The sequence below is a fragment of the Hypomesus transpacificus genome, chromosome 23 (assembly GCF_021917145.1).
Source record: "Hypomesus transpacificus isolate Combined female chromosome 23, fHypTra1, whole genome shotgun sequence".
NCBI lineage: Eukaryota > Metazoa > Chordata > Actinopteri > Osmeriformes > Osmeridae > Hypomesus > Hypomesus transpacificus.
In genome coordinates, this window is record NC_061082.1 from 18610070 (window position 1) to 18636257 (window position 26188).

The 26188-nt window shown below is 55.3% G+C and overlaps 1 protein-coding gene across 2 annotated transcripts; it reads right to left on the bottom strand.

Moving 5' to 3' along the window:
• agps (alkylglycerone phosphate synthase) lies at positions 1-25997 on the bottom strand. 2 transcript variants are annotated; one of them, XM_047046783.1, is made up of 20 exons: positions 25778-25997; positions 23328-23417; positions 21665-21755; positions 21438-21558; positions 20786-20860; positions 19597-19668; positions 19326-19405; positions 18272-18352; positions 16818-16943; positions 15900-16008; positions 11943-12070; positions 11164-11215; positions 9555-9631; positions 9332-9444; positions 7741-7810; positions 7039-7100; positions 5874-5963; positions 4743-4842; positions 4552-4609; positions 1-611 (listed from the first exon to the last, which is right to left on the bottom strand). In XM_047046783.1, exons 1-20 carry the CDS (start codon positions 25963-25965, stop codon positions 490-492), a joined length of 1905 nt encoding a protein of 634 aa, XP_046902739.1. In that variant the 5' UTR covers positions 25966-25997; the 3' UTR covers positions 1-489. The 2 variants fall into 2 exon arrangements, with proteins under 2 accessions (XP_046902739.1, XP_046902740.1); XM_047046784.1 differs by lacking the exons at positions 4552-4609; positions 4743-4842.
• Positions 25998-26188: the final 191 nt, after the last annotated feature.

Here is a 26188-nt window from a genome sequence, read left to right on the forward strand (position 1 = left end):
GGGGGGGGGGGGGGGGGGGACACGACACACATACGACAATTTCATCATAGGCAAACATGAGTATATCGACAGTGTTTTAGATCGTGTGCAGTGAAAAAGGCCATGACAGGGGTTCGAGTGGAGCTGGAAATTGTCCGTCTACAGTAGCTCCTTCTGGGCCGCTCGACCCCCAAGGCCCACGATGGCGTTGGCGGACTGACTTACGAACTGCCTCTCAGACACGATGATGGCTACAGCTGGATAAGTGCTATACAGACATGGTCAAGCAGCGTGGGAAGCGGAGGATGAGGACGATGAGGATTGAAGATGAGGCTGGAACGAGATCGGCGGCTGACGCCGACGTCGTCTTTTCGCTCGAAACGGCGAGGAAGAGGGGGAAAAGACACAGTCTTACAAATTCACATGAAGTATGAATCGAAATTGCACGAGAGGCTGTTAGAAAAGTGAGACAAAAAAAGGTGGGTTGAAAAAAAAGAAAAGAAAAAGGAATTAGAGTAGATTCCGGTTGCCAAAGATGTTGTCAGGATCCACGTAGTCCTTGACCGACTTCAGGATTCCCATGCCCACACTGGAGACGGTCTCTCTCATCCACTCCTTCCGAAGTTTCCCAACTGAAAGTAAAAAACAAAACAACATAACATAAGGAAGACGCGGGAAGAAGACGGCAAGAAAGGAGGGAAGAAAAGAAGCAGTGGGCACGGCCGATCGCTCAGCGGGTTGCTTGGAAACCAATCAATCTTGCGAGTGTGAGTGAATAAACAGAAGGTGATAAATGCTTTGATTCAGAGAGGAGAAATGTTTTGCATGGCATGATTTATGGAGCTCAGCCGACTATCACACTCATTAGGCTCCGTGTTCCCAGAGGAGGGGCCTGCTGGCCGGCGCACGTCTCTCTCTTTCCCTCTCTCTCTCTCTCTGTCCCTCCCTCTCTCCCTCTCCCTCTCCCTCCTGTCTCTCTTCCTGTCTCTCTTCCTGTCTCTCTTCCTGTCTCTCTTCCTGTCTCTCTCTTTCCTTTCTCTCTCCCTGTCTTTCTCCCTCTGTCCCCTGTCTCTCTCCCTCCATTCTTCTTGCTCCCAGATCAAACCACTGATGCCGGGGGGTACCTCTCTGCTACCCCCCCCCCCCTCCCCTCCCTCTCTGCTCCTCCCCTCAGATAGCAGCCTGGCAGGCAGGAGTGGCAGGGGGACACACTGTCCTCTGACGGTGGTTCTGGCTGGGTGCCCCGGCTCAGGGCTGGGTCCTGCCCTGGGGCCCAAACACGGCCAGACAGGCTCCAAATCTGGGGGGTGAGGGTGTCTGGGGGGGTGAGGGTCTGGAAGGGGGGGGGGGGGGGGGGGCAGGGGTAGCGAGACCAGGCTAATGTGTCATTTTAAACATGGGGCGCCACCTCCGTACCACATGAGAGAGAAGAGGCTGAAAGTGACAGTCTGTCCTTGACCGGCTGCATGGGACTAGATGACCCTTAACTAGCATGGTACACAGTCCAGCAGCCTGCGCCACACACCGCCATGTGAACCGTACTATCTGAAACAGGTGTTTCCAGGCGACGAAAGGCCCCCTGCGCTGAAAAAGTCGTATCTGAAACCAGATAAAGCTGGCCTTCGAATGGAAAAGGATGAGGGGGAGGGGGGGGGGGGAGAGAACCACTTTGGTTATTTATTTACCTAACACACACACACCCACACACACCTCCCTGCTTCATTGGTGCTTAAGAGTGCCAACCCCTCCGTGTTAATTGAGTGTGTTGAGAGACGGGCTTGTAGCTACCCGTCAGGGCATCATGGGAGATGGGAGGGCGCCATGTAATCAGACGCCAAGACCAGCCACGCTGAGCGCCGGCAGGCCGGCGGCTCCAGATGGAGACCAGCCGTGGGGGCCAGGCCCTCCCCTGTCTCCTGACAAGGCAGGACAGACAAGGGGGGGGCGCCACGCCACACCACACCCCCCCCCCCCCCGATAGCGACAGAAGGGCCAGTCAGTCACCCAATCAGCCGATACTCTGTAACTAACTAAATAGCCTGCTCTCCCTCTCCCTCCCATCCTCCCCCTGTCCCACCTCCATCCCCTCCCTCCCCCTCCCCCTTGTCCCCTCCCCTTGTCCCCTCCCATCCTCCCCTCCTCCCCTCCCCTCCCTCCACTCAGGGAGAAGACCAAACAGAAGGTGCCAGGAGTGCATCATTGCCTCCATCACGGCAATAATTTACACATCTATCTTGTCACGTTCCCTCCTTGTCGCCCGCCGTCGTCATCCATCTAGCGGGGGCCGGCTGGCACAGCTGAGACAGACAGACACACGGGGAGTTACTAAGATATGACGGGGGGACGGGGACACACACACACACACACAGGGAACATGCAGGGCCTTGGCAGGCGGGTGTGCAGGGGTGCTGAGGGGAGAGTCTTCATCGACGATAGCAGGGCTAATGAAGGGAAAGGAAGTGTGCTAACTTCCTCCTCCTGCTCCCGTGTTCAGCGACCTGAGCGGCAGGGACTGAGTGAGTGAGAGAGTGAGCCAGGGAGTGTGTGTGTGTGACTGAGTATGAGTGAGCGAGTACAAAAGTGGGGTGCGAGTGACTGTATAAGTGAGTGTGAGTGAGTGTGTAGGTGAGTAAGTGAATGATTGAGTATGAGTATATGTGTGTGTGCGTGAGGTCTGATGTTCTGCAGAGACACCAGCTCGGGGGAGGACCTGGTCTCCTGGAGAGAGGGGAGGTCCAGGGTGGTGCCCTTTCTCTCCACCCAGACCTCTCTTTCTGCCCCTCTCTGTTTTGGCTCACTCTCTTCGCATTTTCCTTTCCCCCTTACTCATTCTGTCTCTCTCTACTTCAGTCTCTTTCCTCTTCCTCTACTCTTTCAGCCTGCCTCATTTTCCCTCCCTTCCGCCCTCCCTCCCTCCCCCTCTCTCTGTCCCTCCCTCTCACACTCCCTCCCTCCACCCCCCTGCCTCCTGGTCTGCAGGGCTGTGTGGTGTTGACACACGAGGGTGAGAGGAGGAGAGAGAGAGGGGCTGAGCCCAGTGTGGTCAGGAGGGCTGGGGGGCGGGGCTAGGGGAAAGGGAGGAGGGCTAGGGGCCTGGTTGGAGGGGAGGGAGGAGGGCTGGCTGGGGGGCGGGGGGCTGCATGACAGGCCTGATGGATGGATGACTCTCAGAGAGATGGATGGATGACTCTCAGAGAGATGGATGGCAAGCAGCTCTACTCTCCTGCAACACCGCTGACCTGGTTAAACAGTACATTTCCCTCTGCTCTCAAACGACACTGACAGGACATCCGACACCCAGCGTCTGAACTGGAAACGCAGCCCTGAGATGGGGGCCCTAACGTCGAGGGGACCGTTTCATACACGTTTCAAAGACTGTCCTGGGTAAGAGCACACACACACACCAAAAAAACAATTAAATATGACTTATCCTCCATCATAGTCAGCAGTGGACTGCTGAGAGTAGATGGAATTCGAAGAAACCTGCCCCCCTGCCCACACACACACACACACACACACACACGCACACCTGAGTCACAGCCGGGTGTAAACACAGGTTACAAAAATGTATATTTCCCGCCGCGCCCTCCCACCTCCCCTCCCCCAGACTACATCTGTTTTCCTTGATACACAAAACCCAGTGAAACTAGCTCCATTTGTCAAGCTCTGATTGTGGGCAGACAAACCAGCCTGTTTGTGCCCAGATAGCAAGGCCCACTGTTATTAATCACAATTACAGAGTGGGGGGGGGGCCCACACGCACACACACACAAACACATACACACACACACAGGAGCCGCATCAATATCCCTCCACCTCTCCTCCACCCCTGGGCTCAGATCAGGGTGGCCCTGTTTGGAGGTCAGTAAACACCAGCTGATAACAGCAGCTTCACCTACGCCCGGGCCAGCCGCGGCCTCCTCCTTTTATTAGCCGTCTTTTAATTTTGAACCCCCCCCCCCCCTCTCCACCCCCCTCGCTCGGCCACCCCCCCAACCTCTCAGGAAAAAATAGTGATTTAATATCGCGACCGAGTCCCCTTGCGTGCCGTTTTCGACAGGAGTGATGAATGGCCCGACGTGGTGTATGAAAGCGGCCAGGCGGATGGCAATATAGATAAGGCGGCCATTTTGTCTAGGCCTGATAGAGGCCCCCCCACCCTGTCCTCCCCGCTCCCCTCCCTCCGCCCTGTCCTCCCTCCTCCCCTCCCTCCGCCCTGTCCTCCCCCCCCTCCCCTCCCTCCACCCTGTCCTCCCCCCTCTCATGTCTCATTTGGCCGCCGCTGAAAACGAACAAACAGCCAAAGCGCCGCCATTTGTCAGCTGGGTGGGGAGGGGGGGGACATGTTTGGATTTGTGAAAGAAGCAATGAATGATCTCCTCGGACCAAATATATGTTTACAGCAAGGATTCGTGCTGCTCTCTCACTTGCACGAGCGACCCTTATGTACAGGGGAGTACACCCCCTCCCTGCCGCTCTGTGAAGTAGGCCTTGGGATCAATCGGATCCCACAATGTACACAAGCAAGCGTAGAGCGTGTGGGTTTGTGATTGGATGGTGGTTGCTAGGTACCTCCGTGGTGATGAGACAGGCTTCCCCCATTGGCCAGGATCTCTCCTCTGGCGGCCCGCTGGGGACAGGGGAACGAGCCACTTCAACCGTCAACATTTCAAAGGCCTTACGGAACATGTAAGTATATCACCGTGAAGTTAACCCTGTGTAATGAACTCGGGGTTTAGGTGTGTGAGGGCACGGTGTGTTACCTCCACTTGTTCGTACACATGCACCGGTTCGGCCAGTCCTCTGTAGTTGAAGGCAAAGTAGAAATAGACACAGGCTCCAGCGTCATAGGTCTGGGTCACCCTGAAACCACCGCACAAACGTGTCACCCTCACAGGATGAAATAAAGCTTATTGTTTAAAAAAAAAAACAAAAAAAATGCATTACTGGTTCCCCCCCCCTCGCTCTTCTCGCCGTGGAAATGATTTCTCCATGAACCTGAGAAGCCCCCTGGTTTTGGTTGAGCTAGCCAGTTTCACGACGGTAGACGCAATTTCTCCGCTGTAATTGGAGGGCGGTGAGAAGGCGTGAGGGGGCTGGGCCTCTCTTCTGAACCCCTGACCTCTGTTCCCTCGCTCAGAATGAGCACCAGGGTCTGCCAGCTTTCATAACGTCACATTATCGGGGACATTAAACGGCCATCAGCACACTTTTTGCAGACACTGAATCGTCCGAGCGACATTTCATGATTGTTCAGCGAGCGAGCGACTACGTGACACCCGACAATCCATTACAATATGGTCACACTTTACATGACTAAGGAACTGGGCGCTACATTCATTACTTAGACGTGTCAGTTGTCACCCGCGGTGAGAGATGGGAGACAATGCCAGAAGCCATTTGTCACGTTTAAAATTCAAATTGAATCGAAAGATTCCAAAATGTCCACGTTAAAGATTTAAAATACACGTGGAAAGGCAATCCATTCTTGTGTTTCCGACAGATTGGAGCTGGCTGCTCCAGCTCTCTGTCTTCTGTTCCCGGTCCCCTGTGAGAACAACCTCTGTTCCTCGGGCCTGCTCCCTCACGCTCAAACACACAGAGGTTAAACGGACAAATCAATCTTGTGACAGACGGCAGCCGGGAAATGAATGGCTGGAGCATAATCAGGCTGAGGCCTAATCTGTCCACTCAGAGCAGGGAGCAACCTGTCCACTCAGAGCAGGGAGCAACCTGCCTGTCTGTCTGTCTGTCCACTCAGAGCAGGAAGCAACCTGGCCGCCTGTCTGCCTGCCTGTCTGTCTGCCTTTCTGTCTGTCTGCCTGCCTGTCTGTCTGCCTGCCTGTTTGTCTCCAGGAGTCCTAAGTCTAGTCAGTCTGAGGTAGGTTACCCACCTGCAGGACGACAGGGCTGGGTACTGGACGCCCCTGTCTTTACACTCCCTGGTGATGCGCTCCTTCACGTTCCGGCAGATGTCCAACACCCTGGACACACAGACGGCAAACAAACAAAGCTGTGAATCAGACAAAACAATGTTGTTTTCAGTGACCAATGACGCTGTGGGGAAACGTGAGCACGCCTGCAGTGCGGGCTGACAGAAGGAGACGTGTGTGTGTGAGAACACGGGGACATTACGGGGACTGCCCCGGGGTCGCCGTGAGAAGCTCTCCCTGGCGTGTTGCGGCCGTCAGCGTCACACATGCGGCCAAGTGCAGAACAGAGAGGAGGAGGGGAGGTAACGGGCCAGGTCTACATGCTCGCCTGCACGCCTGCCATCCCTCGGTCTCCCCTATCGGGCAGCAGCGTACCCACAGGGGCCCTGTATCCCTGTGGCTCTGACACGCGGACGCTCACACCACGCCTCCGGGGCGTCACCGCTCGGGCGTCGCGTCGCGGCGGAGTACGGTATCGTCTCCCGGGGACGAGGGAATGTTGTGGAAGATGAGAAAAAGATGGGGGGGGGGGGGGGGGCACGAGAGCAGGGGGGGGGAGGGAGCACGAGAGCAGGGGGGGTTCCCTCTCCCGGTGAGCGCACGTGGACGTGCGTCTCTGACTGACTCTGGCGTCGCCAGAGGGAGGGGAGAGAGAGAGCGAGAGAGTGAAAGACAGAGAGAGAGGAGAGACAGAACAGAGAAGAGACATTGGACAGAGAGAAACTAGAGGGTGGGGAGAGAGAGAGAGTGAAAGAGGAGAGAGAGAGCGAGTGGGGGAGAAGAGAGAAGCGTAGGTGAAGAGAGAGACAGAGAGAGAGAGAGAGCGAGAGAGGAGAAGAGAGTGAGAGAGAGCGAGGAGAAGAGAGACAGAACAGAGAAGAGACATTGGACAGAGAGAAACTAGAGAGGGTGGGGAGAGAGAGAAGGAAAGAGGAGAGAGAGAGTGAGTGGGGGGGGGGAAGAGAAGAGAGAGGCGGAGTTGAAGAGAGAGAAGTGAGGGGGAGGGGAATGTCAGTTGAAACTGACTGTGTGGGCAGAAAGCCAGGAAGAATGCCCCCCAGGCAGCCTCACAGGCACAGCGGTTAAGAGAGGACCCCCCCCCCACACACACACACACGCTGCTCACCTGTCCCACGGCACGGACGTCTCAAAGGACTCCCCGATCACGTAGTAGTCCATCCCCAGATCCTTCAGGGGAAATGAGAGAGGGAGAAATCCATCAGTGACTCACCCACGACTGATGGATGCAGCTAGCTGGGGAGTGGCAGGGCCTGGTGTGAAAAGGGCCTGGCGTGGACAGAGCAACACGCCGTGACCCTCCCAGGAGAACACAGGCAGGAGCTCTCCACAGGAGAACACAGACAGGAGCTCTCCACAGGAGAACACAGGCAGGAGCTCTCCAGAGGAGAACACAGGCAGGAGCTCTCCAGAGGAGAACACAGACAGGAGCTCTCCAGAGGAGAACACAGGAAGGAGCTCTCCAGAGGAGAACACAGACAGGAGCTCTCCAGAGGAGAACACAGACAGGAGCTCTCCAGAGGAGAACACAGGCAGGAGCTCTCCAGAGGAGAACACAGGAAGGAGCTCTCCAGAGGAGAACACAGGAAGAAGCTCTCCAGAGGAGAACACAGGAAGGAGCTCTCCAGAGGAGAACGCCCTGCCCCGGCCAGGCCTGACAGGATCAACACAGAGGATCTCCCGGCTCTTTGTCCCCCCCCCCCCCCTGCCTCTCCTGTCATTACTCAGGGCTCCAGTCAGAGCCCTGCCCCCCCCCCCGCCCCCCCCCCCCCCCGTCACCCCCCAGAGAGAACAGTGGAGGAGAACCCACCCGGAGGTAAGCGATGACGAAGGTCAGCATGTATCCCCTCTGCCCATTGTCCTCTCCGGCCGCCAAGCCCCTGGAAGCAGACACAAGGGGGTTAATATGTAACACTTCTTTATCCTGGTGCACGCCCCCCCCCCCTCCCCCTCCTCCACCCCCCTGACCACAGCTGCCAGTCAGTTCCACAGTGGTCAGATCAATGGTGCCCCAAACCCCCCCCCCCCTCCCCTCCCTCAGGTCAGCCCCTACATCCATCAACCGCAGAGGATCATCAAATATTCGTCCACTGCCCTAACTAATCAGGGTACGCTCGTTAGGAAATCGTTTGATCGACTGGCCCGGCTTTCCCCAACAGCGGACGAGGAGCACCTTCTGAGGATCGCCCTCATCCATTAACCTCAGACTGATAGGTTAAGATGATTTGTTTGAACTAACTGGAGGCCCAGCCGCATGGCGACACCTTCCCCTAAATACGGGGCTCTTAAATTGGTCCTGGGTGTAACCAGGGGGACCGGGGACGGTGTGCGCGTGGCTGGGCCGCGCTAGTCACACTAATACACGATCCATAAGGTTACACCCAGATTCACACACACACACACACACACACACACACCTCGGCTTGTTTTAACGAGGGCCCGTTGTGCTGACTCGGAGCCTCGCGGGCTGAAGTAGAGGGGAATAGTTCTCAGTGTTCCCCGATTCCTCTCTAATGGTGTGGACTGGTGGACTTCCTGTTGTGGAACTGGGTGCTTCCCGTGTAGCTCGGTGGGTAGAGCATTTGACTGAGGTGGCAGGTTTAAATCCCCCCTGTGCTGTACTTTGGTTAAAAGCACCTAAATGAATCGGTTGTTATTATTCCTGATGAGGGGGACTGTACTAGCCTAGCTGGTGTGGAACTGTGATCTGGAAAATAGCCATGGTTACCTGAAGCTATATAATACAGGTGAACGGGATAGAGAAACGAGCCCAGCTTGGCGGTTAGAGGAGCAGGATCGAAGAGCAGGATCGAGGATGAAAGAGAAGGATGATGGAGGGGGAGGAGAAACATCCCTTTCTGACTGATAAGAACTTATTCAAGACCTCCATCCATCTACCGCACAATCATTCAGCCACGGCTCCTTCGGCCTTCACCCTATCCCCCCGCAGATCAGACCCCACCCCTCCCCGCTCAGGACACGGTGCCCCCACCCCCAGCCACCCCTCCCTCCCCACCAGCAGGCCTGCCAGGGGGGCAGACAGGGGTGATCCATCACCGGGCTGTTTACGGTCGGCTTCTGGTTCAGCCACACAGCCTATCCCCCCCCCCCCCCCCCAGTCTAAGCTCACACACCCCCCAACCATCTCGCCCAGGCATCCCATAACGCTCCCTCTGCCAGACGACGGGCTCCGCCCCCCCGGCCCGTCTGCTCGGCGCCGCGGACCTATCAGAGGACGCTTTCTCCGAGGAGGTGCTCTGTGATTGGCCAGTGACCCGTGTTCCAAACTGATCAAAGTTGTAATCGTTTGGGGAAACGAGCGGAGAACCACACGACCGGTGTTCCAGACCCCAGAGAGGAACGCTCCGTGTGGGGGGGGGGAAGTGTGAGAAGGGACTCACCCAAACTTGGCCGCGATGTCGTACACTTGTTTTTCGTGCCGCAGGACCTTCTCGCGGTCCCCCTCAAACAGCAGGGTGGCGACGCACAATTGGTGGGGGTCGAATCCTTTGAACTGGGTTCGACAGAGACCAGACGTTGTAAAACTCTTTATACGGAACCAAATAAGTGGGTCTGGCATTGCAAATGTTTACATATATATATATATATAATTTATTTTTTTACCTTTGTAATGTAGAACGTCTTCAGCCCATCCACAAACGATGTGAAGATTGACGACACTTGAGGCTTCAACGCGTGGCCTGCAGAAACACCGACAGAAAAGGTCAACTCCCTCCCGTTCCAACGGCAAGCACACCTCTTGCCGGTTTTGACCTACAGCTGCTATCATCTCAGCACACATTTAGCCCCACTTGGAGCGCCCGGTCCCCTGCCTGTTTCCTCCAGCGTCGGATCAGGCCCACGGCCTCAGATTTATTTGGCTTTTTGAACAAAAGGAGGAAAAATAAATGGCAACATTTGAATAACTTGTAAGTGGCCAGTGACTGCCCGCGACAGCGACTATAAATCAGGGTCTTTCCGAGGGGGAAGTGGGGATGACACGGCGAAATCAGTCTTCCTCACCCGCATGTTTTTTGATTTATTATTCCTGATTGGACACACAAAGCGCCCCCGGACCAGTGAGAACTGGAGTCTGGGGCCGGGGGGGGGGGGGGGGGGGAGCAGGGGCGAGGGGACGCCTATCAATCACAGATGGAAACTCCCAGCCGTTGCTGTGGCGACTTAAGTTCATTTATTTGGCTTTCTCCCAGGTCGGCTCATCACTTAGTGTCCTAATTGTGGCCGTTCCACGTGGGATCCAGGGTCTTAAAGTCCCCCTGCACCCGACACACATTAAATAAATACTCACTGACCAGAACAGAGAATTAAACACGGGGTGAAGAACGCCAACTTCTGTCTTTTTGTTGTTCAAGTTTCCACGCATGGCCTACGTTCCCACGTCCTCAACACCCTTCACATTTTTCACCAGACAGTCAGGTAGCATGGCTGAACATTGCGCTCGCTGTCTCGGTCTGACAGCCAGCTGTGAATACATCAAGTCTCTTTACTCTAAAGCCCACATGATTAAAAGGAAAGACAAGGCTCTAATAAGCCCAAGAAGGTATTATAAAGCCAGGAGTTTTACTTCTTAGCGAAAAAACCCTAGTCGCTTTGTCTTGCCTACTTAATGCTAAGAAGTGCATACTGCATAGGAAAATATAGAGGCGCTAATGAGATCCCCAGAGAGAAAATAACTTTACAAAGATCTCTGGGCGATGCCAAATACATTCCACCAGACCTCAAGAAACAATATCATAAAACTTCAATATGAGAACTGCTTAATTGTAGCCAAGGTCATTTTTCATTGTGCCACAGCAGAGCTGGCACGGACTGCTGTTTCTCGCTGCTGTAATGATCAAATTGAAACTTCCCGGTACGCAGCAGAGTGGCGAAGGCCGGATGCCGAGCCAGCCTCTCTCCTCACACTTCACCGCTGAGGCGTGCCGGAGCAAACCGCACTCAGGCGCAGTGAGTAGAGGAAGGATATGGTTCGAGTTCACACAAACGTTCACGCCCGCACGCAGCCGCGGTGCAACTTCCTCGGCCTGGCTGAGGTGGAGGAGGAGGTGGTGGAGGAAGGGAGATGGGACAGTTTCCTGACCGGTCAAACCAGGATCCCGGCAGCGGTTCAGGGCTGTGGGGGCCACGCAGCGACGGAGTGGACGCGAGAGAGAACGCGTCGCTGCACGGATGACATGGAAGCAAATGATGGGGAAGGGCAGGGGCGACTCACCAAATTGAAACTGTTCGTTATCCATGAGCCGGATGGAGGCTGGAGCACATCTCTGAAAAACAGGACACGCGAGTCATTTCACTCGCACAAAACAGACACAAGTGGGTGTAAGGTTAAAAGTGTGTACAAACAAGTTTTCGACCAAAAGCTTTTTTTAAGAGGACACCAAAACAAAAGCTACTCAATGAGGTTTCATAGTTATATATAGAGCCGACTCACTGCTCTCAGGAGGCTGTGAGGCCGAGGTCGATACCCTCGCGGTGAGCTCTAAAACAACACAACTCGTTTCTGGAGGTGGAACGAGCCGAGCGGCATTAATTTGATGCGTGTATTCATCGATACCGCCTGCATCAGCACTGCACACTGCTGCAGGGCAGAGACTAAAGGGGACGTTTCTTCATCGTCTTGAAACGTATTCGTCCTTAACACATCGGCAACCTGTCGTTCACCGCGTGCCCCGCCTCTTCCCAGTACCATATTGATCAGCCCAATCGATATACCTCCTTGGTCTCACACACATCTTTTGCGGTTATCGTCATGGAAATGAAAGTGAACCTATTATTGGGATCTTTCAAGAGACGTTGGCTGACACCGTCAGTAACCAATAATAGTACTGTAGGTACTAATGACATCAGCCTAGCCTAGCCTAGCGCAGTCGGGTCGATGTCGTTAGCTGGGGTGAGGTTCGTCTGACGGAAACGGAGAGCGGGAGCTGTTTCCCCCACAGCAGCAGCGGGGGTGGGGGGCACAGCAGCAGCGGGGGTGGGGGGCCCAGGTACCTGTCTGGCGACTTCTCTGAGGCAGGCCACGCCCTGCTCGAAGCAGGGGAACACCACGGAGCCGTACTTCTGGTACTCCGGCACCGGGCGGATCTTCATGGTCACCTCCGTCACCACGCCCAGCATACCTGCGCGGGGGGGGGGGGGGGGGACACACATCAGCTGGGGGGAGGAGAGAGGGAGCTCCCCCTCATGGCTGGCTTCCCTCTGGGGGACAGAAGCAGGGCAGAGAACCGCAGGCCCCAAACCTGTCGTGGTGACCCAGGCCAACATTCCACCTCTGGGATCCAGTTTCCTGCAAGCTCAAAAGGAGGGGGGCCAGGCTAGATTTATCAGGCCTGGCTGGAGGGAGGTAAAGCAGAGCCGTATCAAAGGGGCCAACATGAAGAGACCCCTCAGGGGGCCCCAGTTGGCCCCCCTGACCCTTCAGAGTATCAACTACATGTCTGCTGCTACGAGGCTCATGTTCCAGGTTCATTTACCTGTGTGTGTGTGTGTGTGTGTGTGTAATCTCCCCCACCCAGACAAGAGTTGTCTGGTACAGCTCTCTTGCCCAATGACCACATTAGTCGTCTATTTAGAAGCGTGTTTCTCAGACGACTACAACAGGAGCCTGGGAGAGCTGCGGATTGTAACTAGGAGGAAATAAACGGCGTCATTAGCCGGTGATTCGGGGCGTGTGGGGAGGGTTGGAGGGGTCTCACAGGGAACGGGACAGTGAAACATCTGCCTGGCGGAGCAAGAGAAGGGATGCGTGTTTACTGCCGCTGTGCTGAAAACTGTTGAACACCGACAGGGAGCTGGAGAGCTAGCGCCGCAGGGACACCAACGACACGTTCGTCTTAACGAGTTTCCAGTAAACAGTGATAACCTCTCGTCGTAAAGAACTTTCAATAAAACTTTCATAACTCGGCAAACCCACTTCATCATTCTGAGGGAGGGAGACCGAAATGGGAGCTTTCGACAGAGTCTCGCGCGTTTATAATTACCAAAGACATTAAAAGAAAACAGATGTCTTGCTAACGGCTTTGTAAATGTTTATGAATCGCAGCTAAATCACGACCAACCCTACGCAAGCAGAGTCAGGGTACAGTGGTACCAAACGCCATTCTTTCAGTGTGCAGAGTTTCCTCCTGTCTAGCGTCATGTTCAAATATTCCACCGGGAAATGACCAACGCTGTGCAACATTCTGCAGCTCAAATAACAGAACCTCGACTCCAGCGTAAACTACCACTCAGGTTTGGGTGCCATTTACATGACGCTTAATCTCATCTTCTCTGACCACCAATACAGTTAAAACTACCCACTTCTGATCCTTGATTTTCCTCTGTACTTTCTACATTGCTTTGGATTTATTTTCTTCCTTTTTTCAGGTCAATGAATAAAGCCCAACATCCATCCACCTATGTGTGTGACACCCAGACTGTGTGGCCGGTCTACGCGCTGCTTTTGGATGCTAATGTGGCCTGTAACTTCACAGCACCCTCCACGTCTAGTGGTCCTGGGGTGAACAGGTGACTGGACAACGTCTCAACGAGCCCTTGTCTCCACTCTGGTGCTACACCTTGACCTACGGAGGGAGGGAGGGAGGGAAAGAAATAGCATGTGTGTGTGTGTGAGAGACTGACAGAGAGGGGGAGAGAGAAAGGTAAATAAAGGCAGGGTGTCCTGTGCCTAGATTGGTAGTGGAGGCAGTAGGAGGCAGAGTGAGCCAGTAGGAGGCAGTGTGAGGCAGAGTGAGCCAGTAGGAGGCAGTGTGAGGCAGAGTGAGCCAGTAGGAGGCAGTGTGAGCCAGTAGGAGGCAGTGTGAGGCAGAGTGAGCCAGTAGGAGGCAGTGTGAGGCAGAGTGAGCCAGTAGGAGGCAGTGTGCGGCAGAGTGAGCCAGTAGGAGGCAGTGTGAGGCAGAGTGAGCCAGTAGGAGGCATTGTGAAGCAGAGTGAGACAGTAGGAGGCAGTGTGAGGCAGTGTGAGGCAGAGTGAGCCAGTAGGAGGCAGTGTGAGGCAGAGTGAGCCAGTAGGAGGTAGTGTGAGCCAGTAGGAGGCAGTGTGAGGCAGAGTGAGCCAGTAGGAGGCAGTGTGAGGCAGAGTGAGCCAGTAGGAGGCAGTGTGAGGCAGAGTGAGCCAGTAGGAGGCAGTGTGAGGCAGAGTGAGCCAGTAGGAGGCAGTGTGAGCCAGTAGGAGGCAGTGTGAGGCAGAGTGAGCCAGTAGGAGGCAGTGTGAGGCAGAGTGAGCCAGTAGGAGGCAGTGTGAGGCAGAGTGAGCCAGTAGGAGGCAGTGTGAGGCAGTGTGAGGCAGTGTGAGGCAGAGTGAGCCAGTAGGAGGCAGTGTGAGGCAGAGTGAGCCAGTAGGAGGCAGTGTGAGCCATTAGGAGGCAGTGTGAGGCAGAGTGAGCCAGTAGGAGGCAGTGTGAGGCAGAGTGAGCCAGTAGGAGGCAGTGTGAGGCAGAGTGAGCCAGTAGGAGGCAGTGTGAGCCAGTAGGAGGCAGTGTGAGGCAGAGTGAGCCAGTAGGAGGCAGTGTGAGGCAGAGTGAGCCAGTAGGAGGCAGTGTGAGCCAGTAGGAGGCAGTGTGAGGCAGAGTGAGCCAGTAGGAGGCAGTGTGAGGCAGAGTGAGCCAGTAGGAGGCAGTGTGAGGCAGAGTGAGCCAGTAGGAGGCAGTGTGCTCTCCTCCCTGACCAGCTGACATCTCTCCAGCCAGGGTTATCTAGAGGAGATCAGCTCAGCGGACGGAGCGCCACCATGAAGACATGAGGAGGACCTGAGGGTAGGAGTGTGTGTGTGTGTGTGGTGTGTGTGTGTGTGTGTGTGTGTGTGTGTGGTGTGGTGTGTGTGGTGTGTGTGTGTAGTGTGTGTGTGTGGTGTGTGTGTGTTCAGGCTTGGATGGCTTCACACAGCTGCCCAGCACTGCCCATGGCTGAGAAGCCTTGGGGGGAAAAACCCCAACAGATGATTCTGGATCGTTCCAATCACACTATTACGGCGTGTTGCAGTGGAGGACATCAGCATTCAGGCCCCAACAAGGTCAGGCAGATTAGGGGCGACCCCGGCTGGGCTGGTCAATCAGATACGAGGACAGGCTCTGCTGTGGTTGCTAATGACGTCCATGTCTTCCCTCGGAGCAGGCAGGGGCGGGGGGGGGGGGGGGGGGGCTCACGGCTGGGGTGTCGGAGCACAGTGTCAGCGTGGAGGGAGGGTGGAGGGTGGAGGGAGCGAGGGTGGAGGCAGGGGGGGGAGAGAGGAGGTGGACAGGGAGATATTCTAATCACACCCAGGAGGGGGAGACCCCCCACTGGCATGGGGAAGCAGTAAGCCCACCTACAAACACACACAGACACATCCTCCACCCAGCCCCCAACCCCCTCCACCCCCACACCCTCCACCCAGAGACCTGGCTACAGACACAAGCCTGGGAAACGAACACCACCACAAGCCCGTACCGTGTCTGCTCTGCACAGCACCGAAACAAAGGTCGCATCAAAAGGGATGATTTGACTTGATGGAACACCCTCCCCTGTCCACAGGCAGATGTGCATTAAGCATCCATGGAACACCATTCTAAATGAGTACAAATGGAGATCTCTGTCCCGGTTGCTGCATAGGCAGTGAGCAGATTGCAGAGTTTTTCTGGGGGCAAACAGCGAATTTGTACCCACATCTGTTGAACATGACTGTGCCAAGCTTCCCTCCAGCTTCCCGTTATGTGGGGGGGAACTGGCATATGGCAGGATTCTGTGTGGGCTTACACAAGGACAGGGCACGTGGAGGGAGGGGGAGGGGGGGGGGTGATGCCTCTCAGCAGCCCTGGTTGCTGAGGCGGTTTCCCACAAGCCCTAGTTAATGTTCACCTGACAAGCAGCGTGAGAGCTAGCCTGGTGTCGCTGCCCCGATAAGCAAGCGTGCAAAACATGCACACGTAGCATATCCACACACCCACACACACAGCAGTGGGAGGCTCGTACCCTCAGAGCCCAGGATGAAGTGGTGGATGTCGGGCCCAGTGGACATGCGAGGACCCTGGCAGCTCTTCTCGATCACTCCTTTAGGGGTGACCATCCTGACGTGGATCACCTGCACGAGGAAACACAACAGCCGTCACTCGCCGATCTGAAGCACAAACGCATGGCCACCCTAACACCGACATCCAGGCTACTGTGGACCTCAGGGTTCACAGACTGGAAACGGTGGTGACATCGCGGGCCAAGAGTTCAGAGATGGACACGCTTGACCTATTTACAGTGAAAAGTCTGGTTTTGGAGCACATACGTTTGAGACGTGCATTTGAACAATGCTTCATTTTAGCGGGGAAAGCGGACTTTATGAAGCTGTTATGCTGACTACCAGAGTGGAGGCCAACCTAGTTTATCCAATCCAACTCTAATCAGCAAAGTCAGGGGACGAGGAGGCCGGAGAAGGAGGGGGCCGGGGGAGGAGGGGGCCGGGGGAGGAGGGGGCCGGGGGAGGAGGGGGCCGGGGGAGGAGGAGGAGGCCGGGGGAAGAGGGGGCTGGAGGAGGAGGAGGCCGGGGGAGAGGAGGGGGCCGGGGAGGAGGAGGAGGCCGGGGGAGGAGGAGGAGGCAGGGGAGGAGGAGGAGGCCGGGGGAGGAGGAGGAGGCCGGGGGAGGAGGAGGGGGCCGGGGTAGGAGGAGGGGGCCGGGGGAGGAGGCCGGGGTAGGAGGCGGAGGCCGGGGGAGGAGGGGGAGGCCTGGGGAGGAGGAGGAGGCCGGGGAGGAGGAGGAGGCCGGGGGAGGAGGAGGAGGGCCGGGGGAGGAGGGGGAGGAGGGGGCCCGGGGGGAGGAGGGGGCCGGGGGAGGAGGGGGAGGCCGGGGGAGGAGGAGGAGGCCGGGGGAGGAGGGGGAGGAGGAGGCTCCACAGCACCTACCAGGTCCTCAATGTTTCCATAGATGTTCTTCTTCATGCCCGAGGCCCTGGTGGCCACCCAGCCTCCCAGAGAGCTGAACTCCATGGAGTCTGGCTCGTGGCCCGTACAGTAGCCACTCTCGTTGAGCTGCGGGAAAACGGGAAAAAAAAAAAAGACAGTATATTAAAACAGTCGATTCAAAAACACCGATCAGCATTCATAGGCGCACTCCAAACTCAACGGCTCGACAAAAACGCTCGCAGCTTAAACTCGACCGAATTCCTCCCGCCGCCGCCGCCGTCGTCGTCGGGCGTAACTGCGGCCTCGTTAGCGTTTTACGCTCCAAACTCGGCCCTTTATGACATCATAGACTTTTACAACCGCCCAAAATAAACCAGCCGCTAAAAAGTCGGAGGAGAGGGGTGTAGTGGTGATGGCCTGCACCGGCTTTCACTTGTGAGCTAGTTCTCTCCCCCCCCCCGGCCGGCTCCCCCTAACGGCTCCTCTCATCCAGGTGACCGTGGTGTGGCCAGGCCCTCGCTTTACTCTCCCGCGGCCCAGGCAGGAGGCTTTTTAACGCGCTTCCATCTGTCCCCTCACGCGGGGCCGTGGACGCGTGGAGGTACGGCCTGTTTGAGATGCTGCTCACGCCCTCCTGTGCACCAGCACGCCCGCTCCCGCTCCATCCCTCTGAATTAGCTTGATGGGGCCATCTGCTCTGCCCCCCTCCCCTACCCTTCACTACTCTGCGGAGGCCAGCCTTGCCCCCGGCCTCTCCTACAGAGCCCCTGCTCCCAGCCTCTCCAGCCCTGCCCCCAGAGCCAGGCTGTGGAGGCCGGGCCTGTTGGACAACAGGTGAAGCCTACAGCTGCCTGGTAGCTGAGTTGTGTTAACTCTGCCTGGTAGCTGAGTTGTGTTAACTCTGCCTGGTAGCTGAGTTGTGTTAACTCTGCCTGGTAGCTGAGTTGTGTTAACTCTGCCTGGTAGCTGAGTTGTGTTAACTCTGCCTGGTAGCTGAGTTGTGTTAACTCTGCCTGGTAGCTGAGTTGTGTTAACTCTGCCTGGTAGCTGAGTTGTGTTAACTCTGCCTGGTAGCTGAGTTGTGTTAACTCTGCCTGGTAGCTGAGTTGTGTTAACTCTGCCTGGTAGCTGAGTTGTGTTAACTCTGCCTGGTAGCAGAGATGTGTTAACTCTGCCTGGTAGCTGAGTTGTGTTAACTTTGCCTGGTAGCTACAGACCGCTCCTCGACCCTGAACACCGAAATACTGTTTTTCTACGTACTTCTGATTCTTGGCTTTTTTCTGCTGTGCGTTCCACACGCACTATTTGCATGTCGCTTTGTATTCAAGCAGCTGCCAAGGAAAATAAAAAAGGATGTAAACGTCAACACAATGCAGCTCGGGCGTGCAGCCTGGCTGTTTATGGGAGATGGTTAGTAACCGGTTCAGGTGGGTGCAGTGCATGCTGACACTCACTAATCTCTCCAAATCCTGTCCAATGATGCCAGCTTCGACATGGGCTGTTAAATTCTTCTCGTCGATCCACAATATTCGGTTCTGCGGAGAGGGGGGGGAGGAGGGGGGTGAAATTCATGAAGAAAAAGGTTGTAAACTTTTATCGTTTACGCAACACAAACACACAAAGTCAATTCTCTTCTGTGGCACGGGGCCTGAAGCGGTCGGTTTAAGCTCTACACATCTGATTCAGGTTAGAGGGGGAGGAATTTCAACGCAGCATAGTTGAATCGGCAGCACCAACACATGGCTGTCCTCGCTGTTCTGCAAAACGGTCTTCCCTCCCTGAAATACTACCACCAAATATCCCAGGTTCTAAAGGACTGAACTCAAAACGGCACACCAGTTGCGATATCTTGAACAGTGGATCGAGAGGTCGCAGGTTCGAATCTTCCCCTGCGCCATGCTCCGCTTTGGATAAAAGCATTTGCTAAATGTAGGGCAAGGTGCAGGGTTGATGTTGCTGTGGTGTGTGTGTGTGTATCAGTACCCTGTTTCAGTAGTGTGATGCACTGACTCATGCAGGTTCGCTAAAGGTCACCCCCCCTTTACCACTGGCTCCCATAAACCCTCATCCCAGCGTGAGCCCCCCCCCCCCACACACACACACACACACACCTGCCATCAATCTCTCCGCCCCAGTAATAAATAGTCTAATGCTGTCCTGCTGTGCCTTTCATGTGCCTGGCCCTGGCCCACTGCGACCCCTGACCCAGACACACGGCTCCCTGGTGCCGAGGACGCCCGGCCACGCCCAGCGTGGCCTCGCAGTGCCCAGACGGCTCGTATATCAGCCCGGCACGGTCGTCCCCGTCCCCGTCCCCCCCCCCGAACCCCCCCCGTGGGTTCAAGGTACTGTAGGGCCTCTCGCGTTGAAGTGAACGCTCCGGAACGACGACCGCGCCCCTGGTCGTGAAGGGAGCAATGGTCAACCGGTTGAGGGGTTTAGAGAGGGGAGCGTGGGTGGCGTGCAGCTCTCCTCTGGGGGTGGGGAGTGAAAGGGGGAGGTACCCACCATCTGGGAGGTGTCCAGGGAGACGATGGAGCGAGTCTCCTCGGGGGGGCATTCCAGGGCGCTGGAGACGCTGGTCCCACCTGGGGGGGGGGGGGGGGGGTGAAAGATGAGGAGAGGATGGGGGAGGGGAGGGAGGGAGAGATGAGGGTGGAGGTGAGGAAGGGGGGGTGTGGTGTGAGTGAAAAGGGGGAGGGGGGGGGTGATGGGGAGTTTCCATGAGGATTGTACGACACTGAGTACTAACATTGCTTTGCCACAATCAGGCACTTACCACCAAATGGTATCAAACAAACATTGTGCTTGCAGGCCAGCTCCACCATCTTCACCACGTCGTCATGACAACCTGTGGAGACAGAGGACACGGTCGTTGCAGTACACGTCGACCGAGAGCCAGTAAAACCATGCCAACGCCGCACATCAATTTGCATTAGCGAGACGACGGGAGTGCTCATGTGGCAAAGGAAATAAGCAACGCCACATGAAGCGGGGTCTTGGGGAGACGGTAAACAGTCATGAGGCCCGGGGCGATGAGAGCAGAGAGACAGGCAGAGAGGCAGGGGGGGGCTTCCAGGGAGAGATGGCCCAGATTTGCCCGGGGCGGTCTTGCGATGGAGCCAAAGAGCATGAAGACCAGGGTCCCTGAGGGGGAGGGGGTCGATACGGAGAAGCTTCTCTCGCTTTAGCCAATCACGGCCCCCACCGACCTTCCATCTAGGGTGGTGGGCGAGGGGGGGGGCGAGGGGGGGGGGCAGTAATATCCACCTACATAGACACGCTCCACCGGGCACAAGCAGTCTTACGGGCCAATGAGAAACACCTCGACTCAAACCCGCCCCTGCCGTCCAATCAAAACGACAGGGCTTTGAGGCGAGGATGACAGACTAAACCCTGCTACAGATCTACGACCACGACCAAGTGGTTCGCCTACAACTCCCCTTTTTCGCACCACGCACACAGGAGCTGGGTGAGTGAAGCCACACATGAAAAGGGGCATTTGAGAGAGCAAAAAAATCTGTGGACCTTCCCCCCCTTCACTCCCCCCCCCCCCCCATCCTGGATGCTGTTGCAGGGTCTGGGTGATTTGCTGGCCGATTGTGAGCCTGCTAATCAAGTTTCAGCCACCAGTCAGCACTCATTTGCATGATGAAATAGCGCCGGGCCTGAACGGCAGCAAACCAATCCCAGCGTCATAATTCATGAACGTGGGGCGCCGTTGGGAGCGGGGGGGGGGTGTCGGGTGTCACATGTCCGTCCCGTCCCCCCCCCCCCCCCCCCCCCCCCCGACGCTTCTTATTAACCCTCCACTCATACATATTAATACTCCCACGCCTCGGCAGAGATTAACCCTTTAAATCAGCCGCTCCCCCAGAGATGAAGCGTGTAGTGCGGTGGCTGGGGGGGCGGTAGGGGGGGTGGGGAGACACGGCGCTGTCATAAAACGGCGACGCCGCAAAACTCACTTGGCCACGCCACCATGTCGGGGGTCCGGCCGACACGACCCTCCCGGAGGGCGAAGATCTCGTGCAGGCAGTGCCCTGTGGACGACAAGAAGACACGGGTGCGGGTTTGAGTCCCGGTGAGATGCCCCCCCCGTGTCCGAGTGTGTTGGGAGTTACACGCCTCTCCTGCTGGTGGGCCCTCGGAGGACCCCCTGCTGGTGGGCCCTCTGGGAGCCCCCTGCTGATGGGCCCTCTGGGAGCCCCCTGCTGATGGGCCCTCTGGGAGCCCCCTGCTGGTGGGCCCTCTGGGAGCCCCCTACTGGTGGGCCCTCGGAGGACCCCCTGCTGATGGGCCCTCTGGGAGCCCCCTGCTGGTGGGCCCTCTGGGAGCCCCCTACTGGTGGGCCCTCGGAGGACCCCCTGCTGGTGGGCCCTCTGGGGAGCCCCCTGCTGATGGGCCCTCTGGGAGCCCCCTGCTGGTGGGCCCTCTGGGAGCCCCCTACTGGTGGGCCCTCGGAGGACCCCCTGCTGGTGGGCCCTCTGGGGAGCCCCCTGCTGATGGGCCCTCTGGGAGCCCCCTGCTGGTGGGCCCTCTGGGAGCCCCCTACTGGTGGGCCCTCGGAGGACCCCCTGCTGGTGGGCCCTCTGGGGGGGCCTTCCCTGAATGCCTCACCGTGGGCTCGGAACACCCGGTCCTCGGCGTCCAGGGAGAAGGGGACGCCCGCGGACTTGAGCTCATCCATGAAGGGCTGGTTCAGGGAGGGCGGCTGCACAGAGCTGGCATTCAGAACCGGCTGAAACAAAGACAAAGGGGGTGTGGGTGGGGGGGGGAGAGTCATGAAGCGTCTGCCGTCATCGTGGTAATTCACGAATGGGGTTTGGCCAGCGGCCGACGCTCACCATCGCCATGTTTTTATGCTGCATGCTCGTCGCAAACGTCTTCTCCATCCACTCCCTCAGACTGGGCAGGACCATCCCACTGAGCCTATACCTGGGAGGGGGCGCAGTTCACAACACACGTTACTTCCTCACACAAGACCACTTCTGAGACCAAATAAGACCCCCCATCCCCCCACACACACTTGGATTCTTGGCATTTCCGCGGGTTAGCATGCCGCGGGTTAGCATGCCGCGGGTTAGCATGCCGCGGGTTAGCATGCCGCGGGTTAGCATGCCGCGGGTTAGCATGCCGCGAGTTAGCATGCCGCGTCCGTCATGGGTTGAGAGTGTGTGCAGCTGGTGTCGGGGGAGGTTAATAGGCGGGCCGGGTGACAGCGCTGGCCGTGCCATCGCCACCTCGGCCTGTATCAGTCTGTATAATTGAGCTGCTGGCACGGTGACGACCAGCCCATTAGGGGGACTGTGGCGTTCCTTTGTCCAGCAGACCATGATACACAGCCCTTCATGAAAAAGCCTCTGTCATAGAAGGTTCTGGAGGAGGGGGAGGAGGAATTTCTCTCTGACTTTCACTCCTCCGCTCCCTCCAGTGTCCTCCGAGTCGGCTCGTCCGACGACGTTTTGTCTGAGGAAGTGTGACGGAAGCCACGTACAGCTTACAGCTTCGAAGAGGGAAAAAACATTTGCTGTGCAACATCCTGTACCATTCGAGCCATTACTCAAAACCCAGACACCTCGATCCTTCCGACAGGCAGGGCTGTCCGTTCAGAAGTCGTACATCACCCTTACAACTAAAGAGGAAGAGACAAAGAACAACAACAGGCTGGCCCATCGCTGCCTCTGCCTCCCTCTCTGCCTCCCTCTCTGCCTCCCTCTCTGCCTCCCTCTCTGCCTCCCTCTCTGCCTCCCTCTCTGCCTCCCTCTCTGCCTCCCCCTCTGCCTCCCCCTCTGCCTCCCCCTCTGCCTCCCCCTCTGCCTCCCCCTCTGCCTCCATCATGCCAGACAAAGATAAAGCTGTAGAACAGAGGTTGACGGCTGGCCAGATGAGAGAGCGATCCATTCTGGTGCCTGTGCCAATCGAAAGCCTGCTCAGTCACTTCACAGAATGGAAATGTTAGGCTGCGTTTCTCAACATACACAGAGATGGGGGGGGGGGGGATACAAAAATAAAACATTCATAAGTGGTCCACATAATTCAACTTGCGTTGCGTTTCACTTCTCACTCGTTTGGGGGAAATCGAGTTGTCAAGTCAACACATTATTTGTCCAACGCAACCAGGGGGTTTTTCATTTGACTGATTATCATGCGGTTTGACCTTCTCCGATGTGTTTAAATGTTCTCTGCAGATGCCTGCCACCAGATGGCAGTAGCACCACAAGGATGGGGCTGGCCAGGGGGGAGTTCCTCAGAGGCGTGTGGTGTGGAGATACATGATATCTCAACTCAGACTCACTTTCTCTGCCAGTAAGAGAAAGTTTACAAGTCAATGTACCATGGAATGGAATTGTGTAAGGATGGGGGGGGGGGGGGGGGGGGGGGGGGGTATTTTTCTTAGTGGTATTAATAAAGTCAGTGTGAGATCTCATGGTTTAATAATGTTCAGCTATACCAGGTTTCGACACCTGTGTAACGCGTACATGAATGTTGCAAAGCGAAAGACGGTACCTTCTGCCGGTGAATTCCGCTTGGCCTTTCTTGTTGAGGATGAATTTGGAGTCGCTGTAACCCCAGCCGTTCCATTTCATCACTTCCTGCCTGTGGGAAAACAAGAACCCGGTGTCAAGCAAGTTCACCGTGGGTGAACCCTTTCTCAGACCAAGACAGGACACTCCGCTCAGGCAAACACCACACACGCACAGTCCAAGGACTGACTTTTTCCAAAGGCTGCGCGGCCTTGCACATCCAGACACCGCCATCATCCCATTGTTTGGAGATATCGGGACTTCCTTCCGCCATCTTTTGTTTTGGATCTCTTTAAAACCCCCTCTAGTCAAGGACGAGTGGTGTGGTGAACTTTCCCCTGGATACACTGTGGCTGCTGGCTGTGTTCAGCCATGGGGACAGCCGGCAGGGACACCGAGAGCACAGTGTTCCCCCGAGCGACTGCCGTTCTCCTGTGGCCGGGGCACAGGCGGCAACCACATTCCCCGTTACCGTGGTAACATTCGCAGGATGGCCAACCCGGTTCCTCTGAAACGACGTTTCCTCACCAGCAACCACCTATGCTAACAGGGAGTGGCTGGCTTATCAGGGAGTATACTGTTGAGCTCACACAAAGGAAGGAGATTTAAAAAGGAACCACAGTTGTTATTTGTAATAATAGCCACATCGTAGCCACTCCTTGCCATAACATCTTCATAATTCAAGGTGCACGAGGAGTCCTGTATGCTAACAGTGTAGCGACAAAAGTTTTGAGTGTTTGGCAAACTTCTCAGGCCTGTAATTTACGAGCCACCGTTTGATCTACAGTCAAAGCCTGGTGTGACGCATTGAGCTGCGAGCACGTCACCAAACATGACATTATGGCTGTCGGAATTCAAATACTGTCTACAGCCGTGACTGGTTCAGGGGTGTACTGAATATTTATCTAGGTGAACAGTGTTTATAGTTTATGATTCAGGCCTGAATCTCTTAAATCTGGCTTATAAACATCCTTTCCAAACAGTGGATTTCATGCTATGATGCTCTAAGAGCAAAGCATAATGCCAAATAAATTCCAGGTGACACTGGAGGGAGTTTGACCCAATTCGTCTAGGCACAGATGCCAAAAGGCCTGCCTCCAATATCACATGCCAAATACTCACATACTCTGAAATGAAGGTATCTTTTTCAAAGATTAAACTTGACACTCAAATTAAGAGGATATTACATGTGAGGGAAAAAAGACAAATGGGCCTAGAAGTATCTGACTAGTCGTCTCATACTATTAGACCCTTCTGTTTGTAAATAAACACTTCTGATTCTTGATCTGCTGGATCTTTATGGACTATGCATAGCCGGTCACCTGGGTTCAAATTTGTTAAATGAACAAAATGCGTAGTGTAAATATATTTCAACCCTTCCTCAAGCATGCATAACTTTGCTCACAAACTGACTTTTATAAGTCAACCGTTACCTTGGGTACAATTCAAGACAAAACACGTCTCAAACTCCATAACCTCTCTTAATCAGAGCATCAGGTTGACTTGTGATCAAGTTTTGCAAGGCCATTTGTACAAACTGTTGGTAAATTCAGATGTGTAACTTTGCACTGAGGTCATTGCTCTATCTGCTTTATGACACTAGATGTCAGTACACCATGAAAGGGAAAATGCCCCGCCTGAAAGGAGTTGATTTTTTCACAACCCTGTTTCAGAGTCAGGCCACCAAAGCTCTTGTCCAATCCGATCACAGTTTTATGGGGGAAAGTTGTAATCCTACCAGACCAACTTTCTCCGTTTCTCCTTTGTTTATGTTCACTATTTTACCAATGAAAGGGAATACGCGTCCCAGAATGACCCATATTAGCAACGGAAAACTACCGCACATTGGTTGATTTTGTTGTGGATATGATAAGACAATAGGGCGTCAGAGTATCTTGGCAACTAAACTGGAAAACTTTAAAAACATTCCTTAGCCTGACACACTAATAAGCTAGCCTGTACGTCAGCCAGTACGTTGACTAACCGGTCAAAAATGGGCGGAAATATCCAAATGAAAGGCACATCGACGTCTCTCTCATCCAGCTTGTTTCTGAATTAATGCATTATAGAAGACTGATTAAAATACTTCGCCCTCTCAACATTTCGATTTCGTTTGATAAAACTAGTCTTATTTATCCATCAAAAAAGATGTGTTACCAAACCACGTCTTTGCCTACCCGCCGCACCCACTTATGAATGAATCGCATTCAGAGTAGCCGCTAACAGCAAAGCTAGCGGGCCAAGTTTGAAAGCTATGAAGCAGTGCTTAAATGTACCACGGCGGTCTAACTACACTAAGACGACAGTTGACTGTATTCAGTTACTGGTAGTAACTAATAATGCATGCCATTTAAACTCTTAGCTCACTATGCAAGCTAATAGCTAGCAGACGGACATATGACAGCGAGAGCTCTCCATCATCATAGCCTTTACCTCCTCCTCGGCAACGTCTTCTGTGTGTTGGCAACATCTGATCTGATTTCTTCAGCTTTGCACTCCATAGCAACGATCCCCGATTCATCGTACGCAGGTCTCTGTAGATGTCCAGCGATTATTCTCAATCTTTGCTGTGCAATTCGTTGCACCTCGGAGCTGCCGCCGCTGCTGCTGCTTGACGCCATGCTGCTTCCGTGTTTGTGAGGGGGGGAGGCAGCGGCTGTCAGAGGTCAGCAGCGAGGAAATGAGATACATTGTAACCGGATACCATCGGGCAATAGGGGAATTGTATCTAATGTGTCAGGAACATTACCAGAATGGTTACATTGCTTATCTGTATTGATTCCATCAATCTGAGCAGGCCACTTTTTACAATGTAGCCTAGCCTAATATCACTCGTTCTTCACT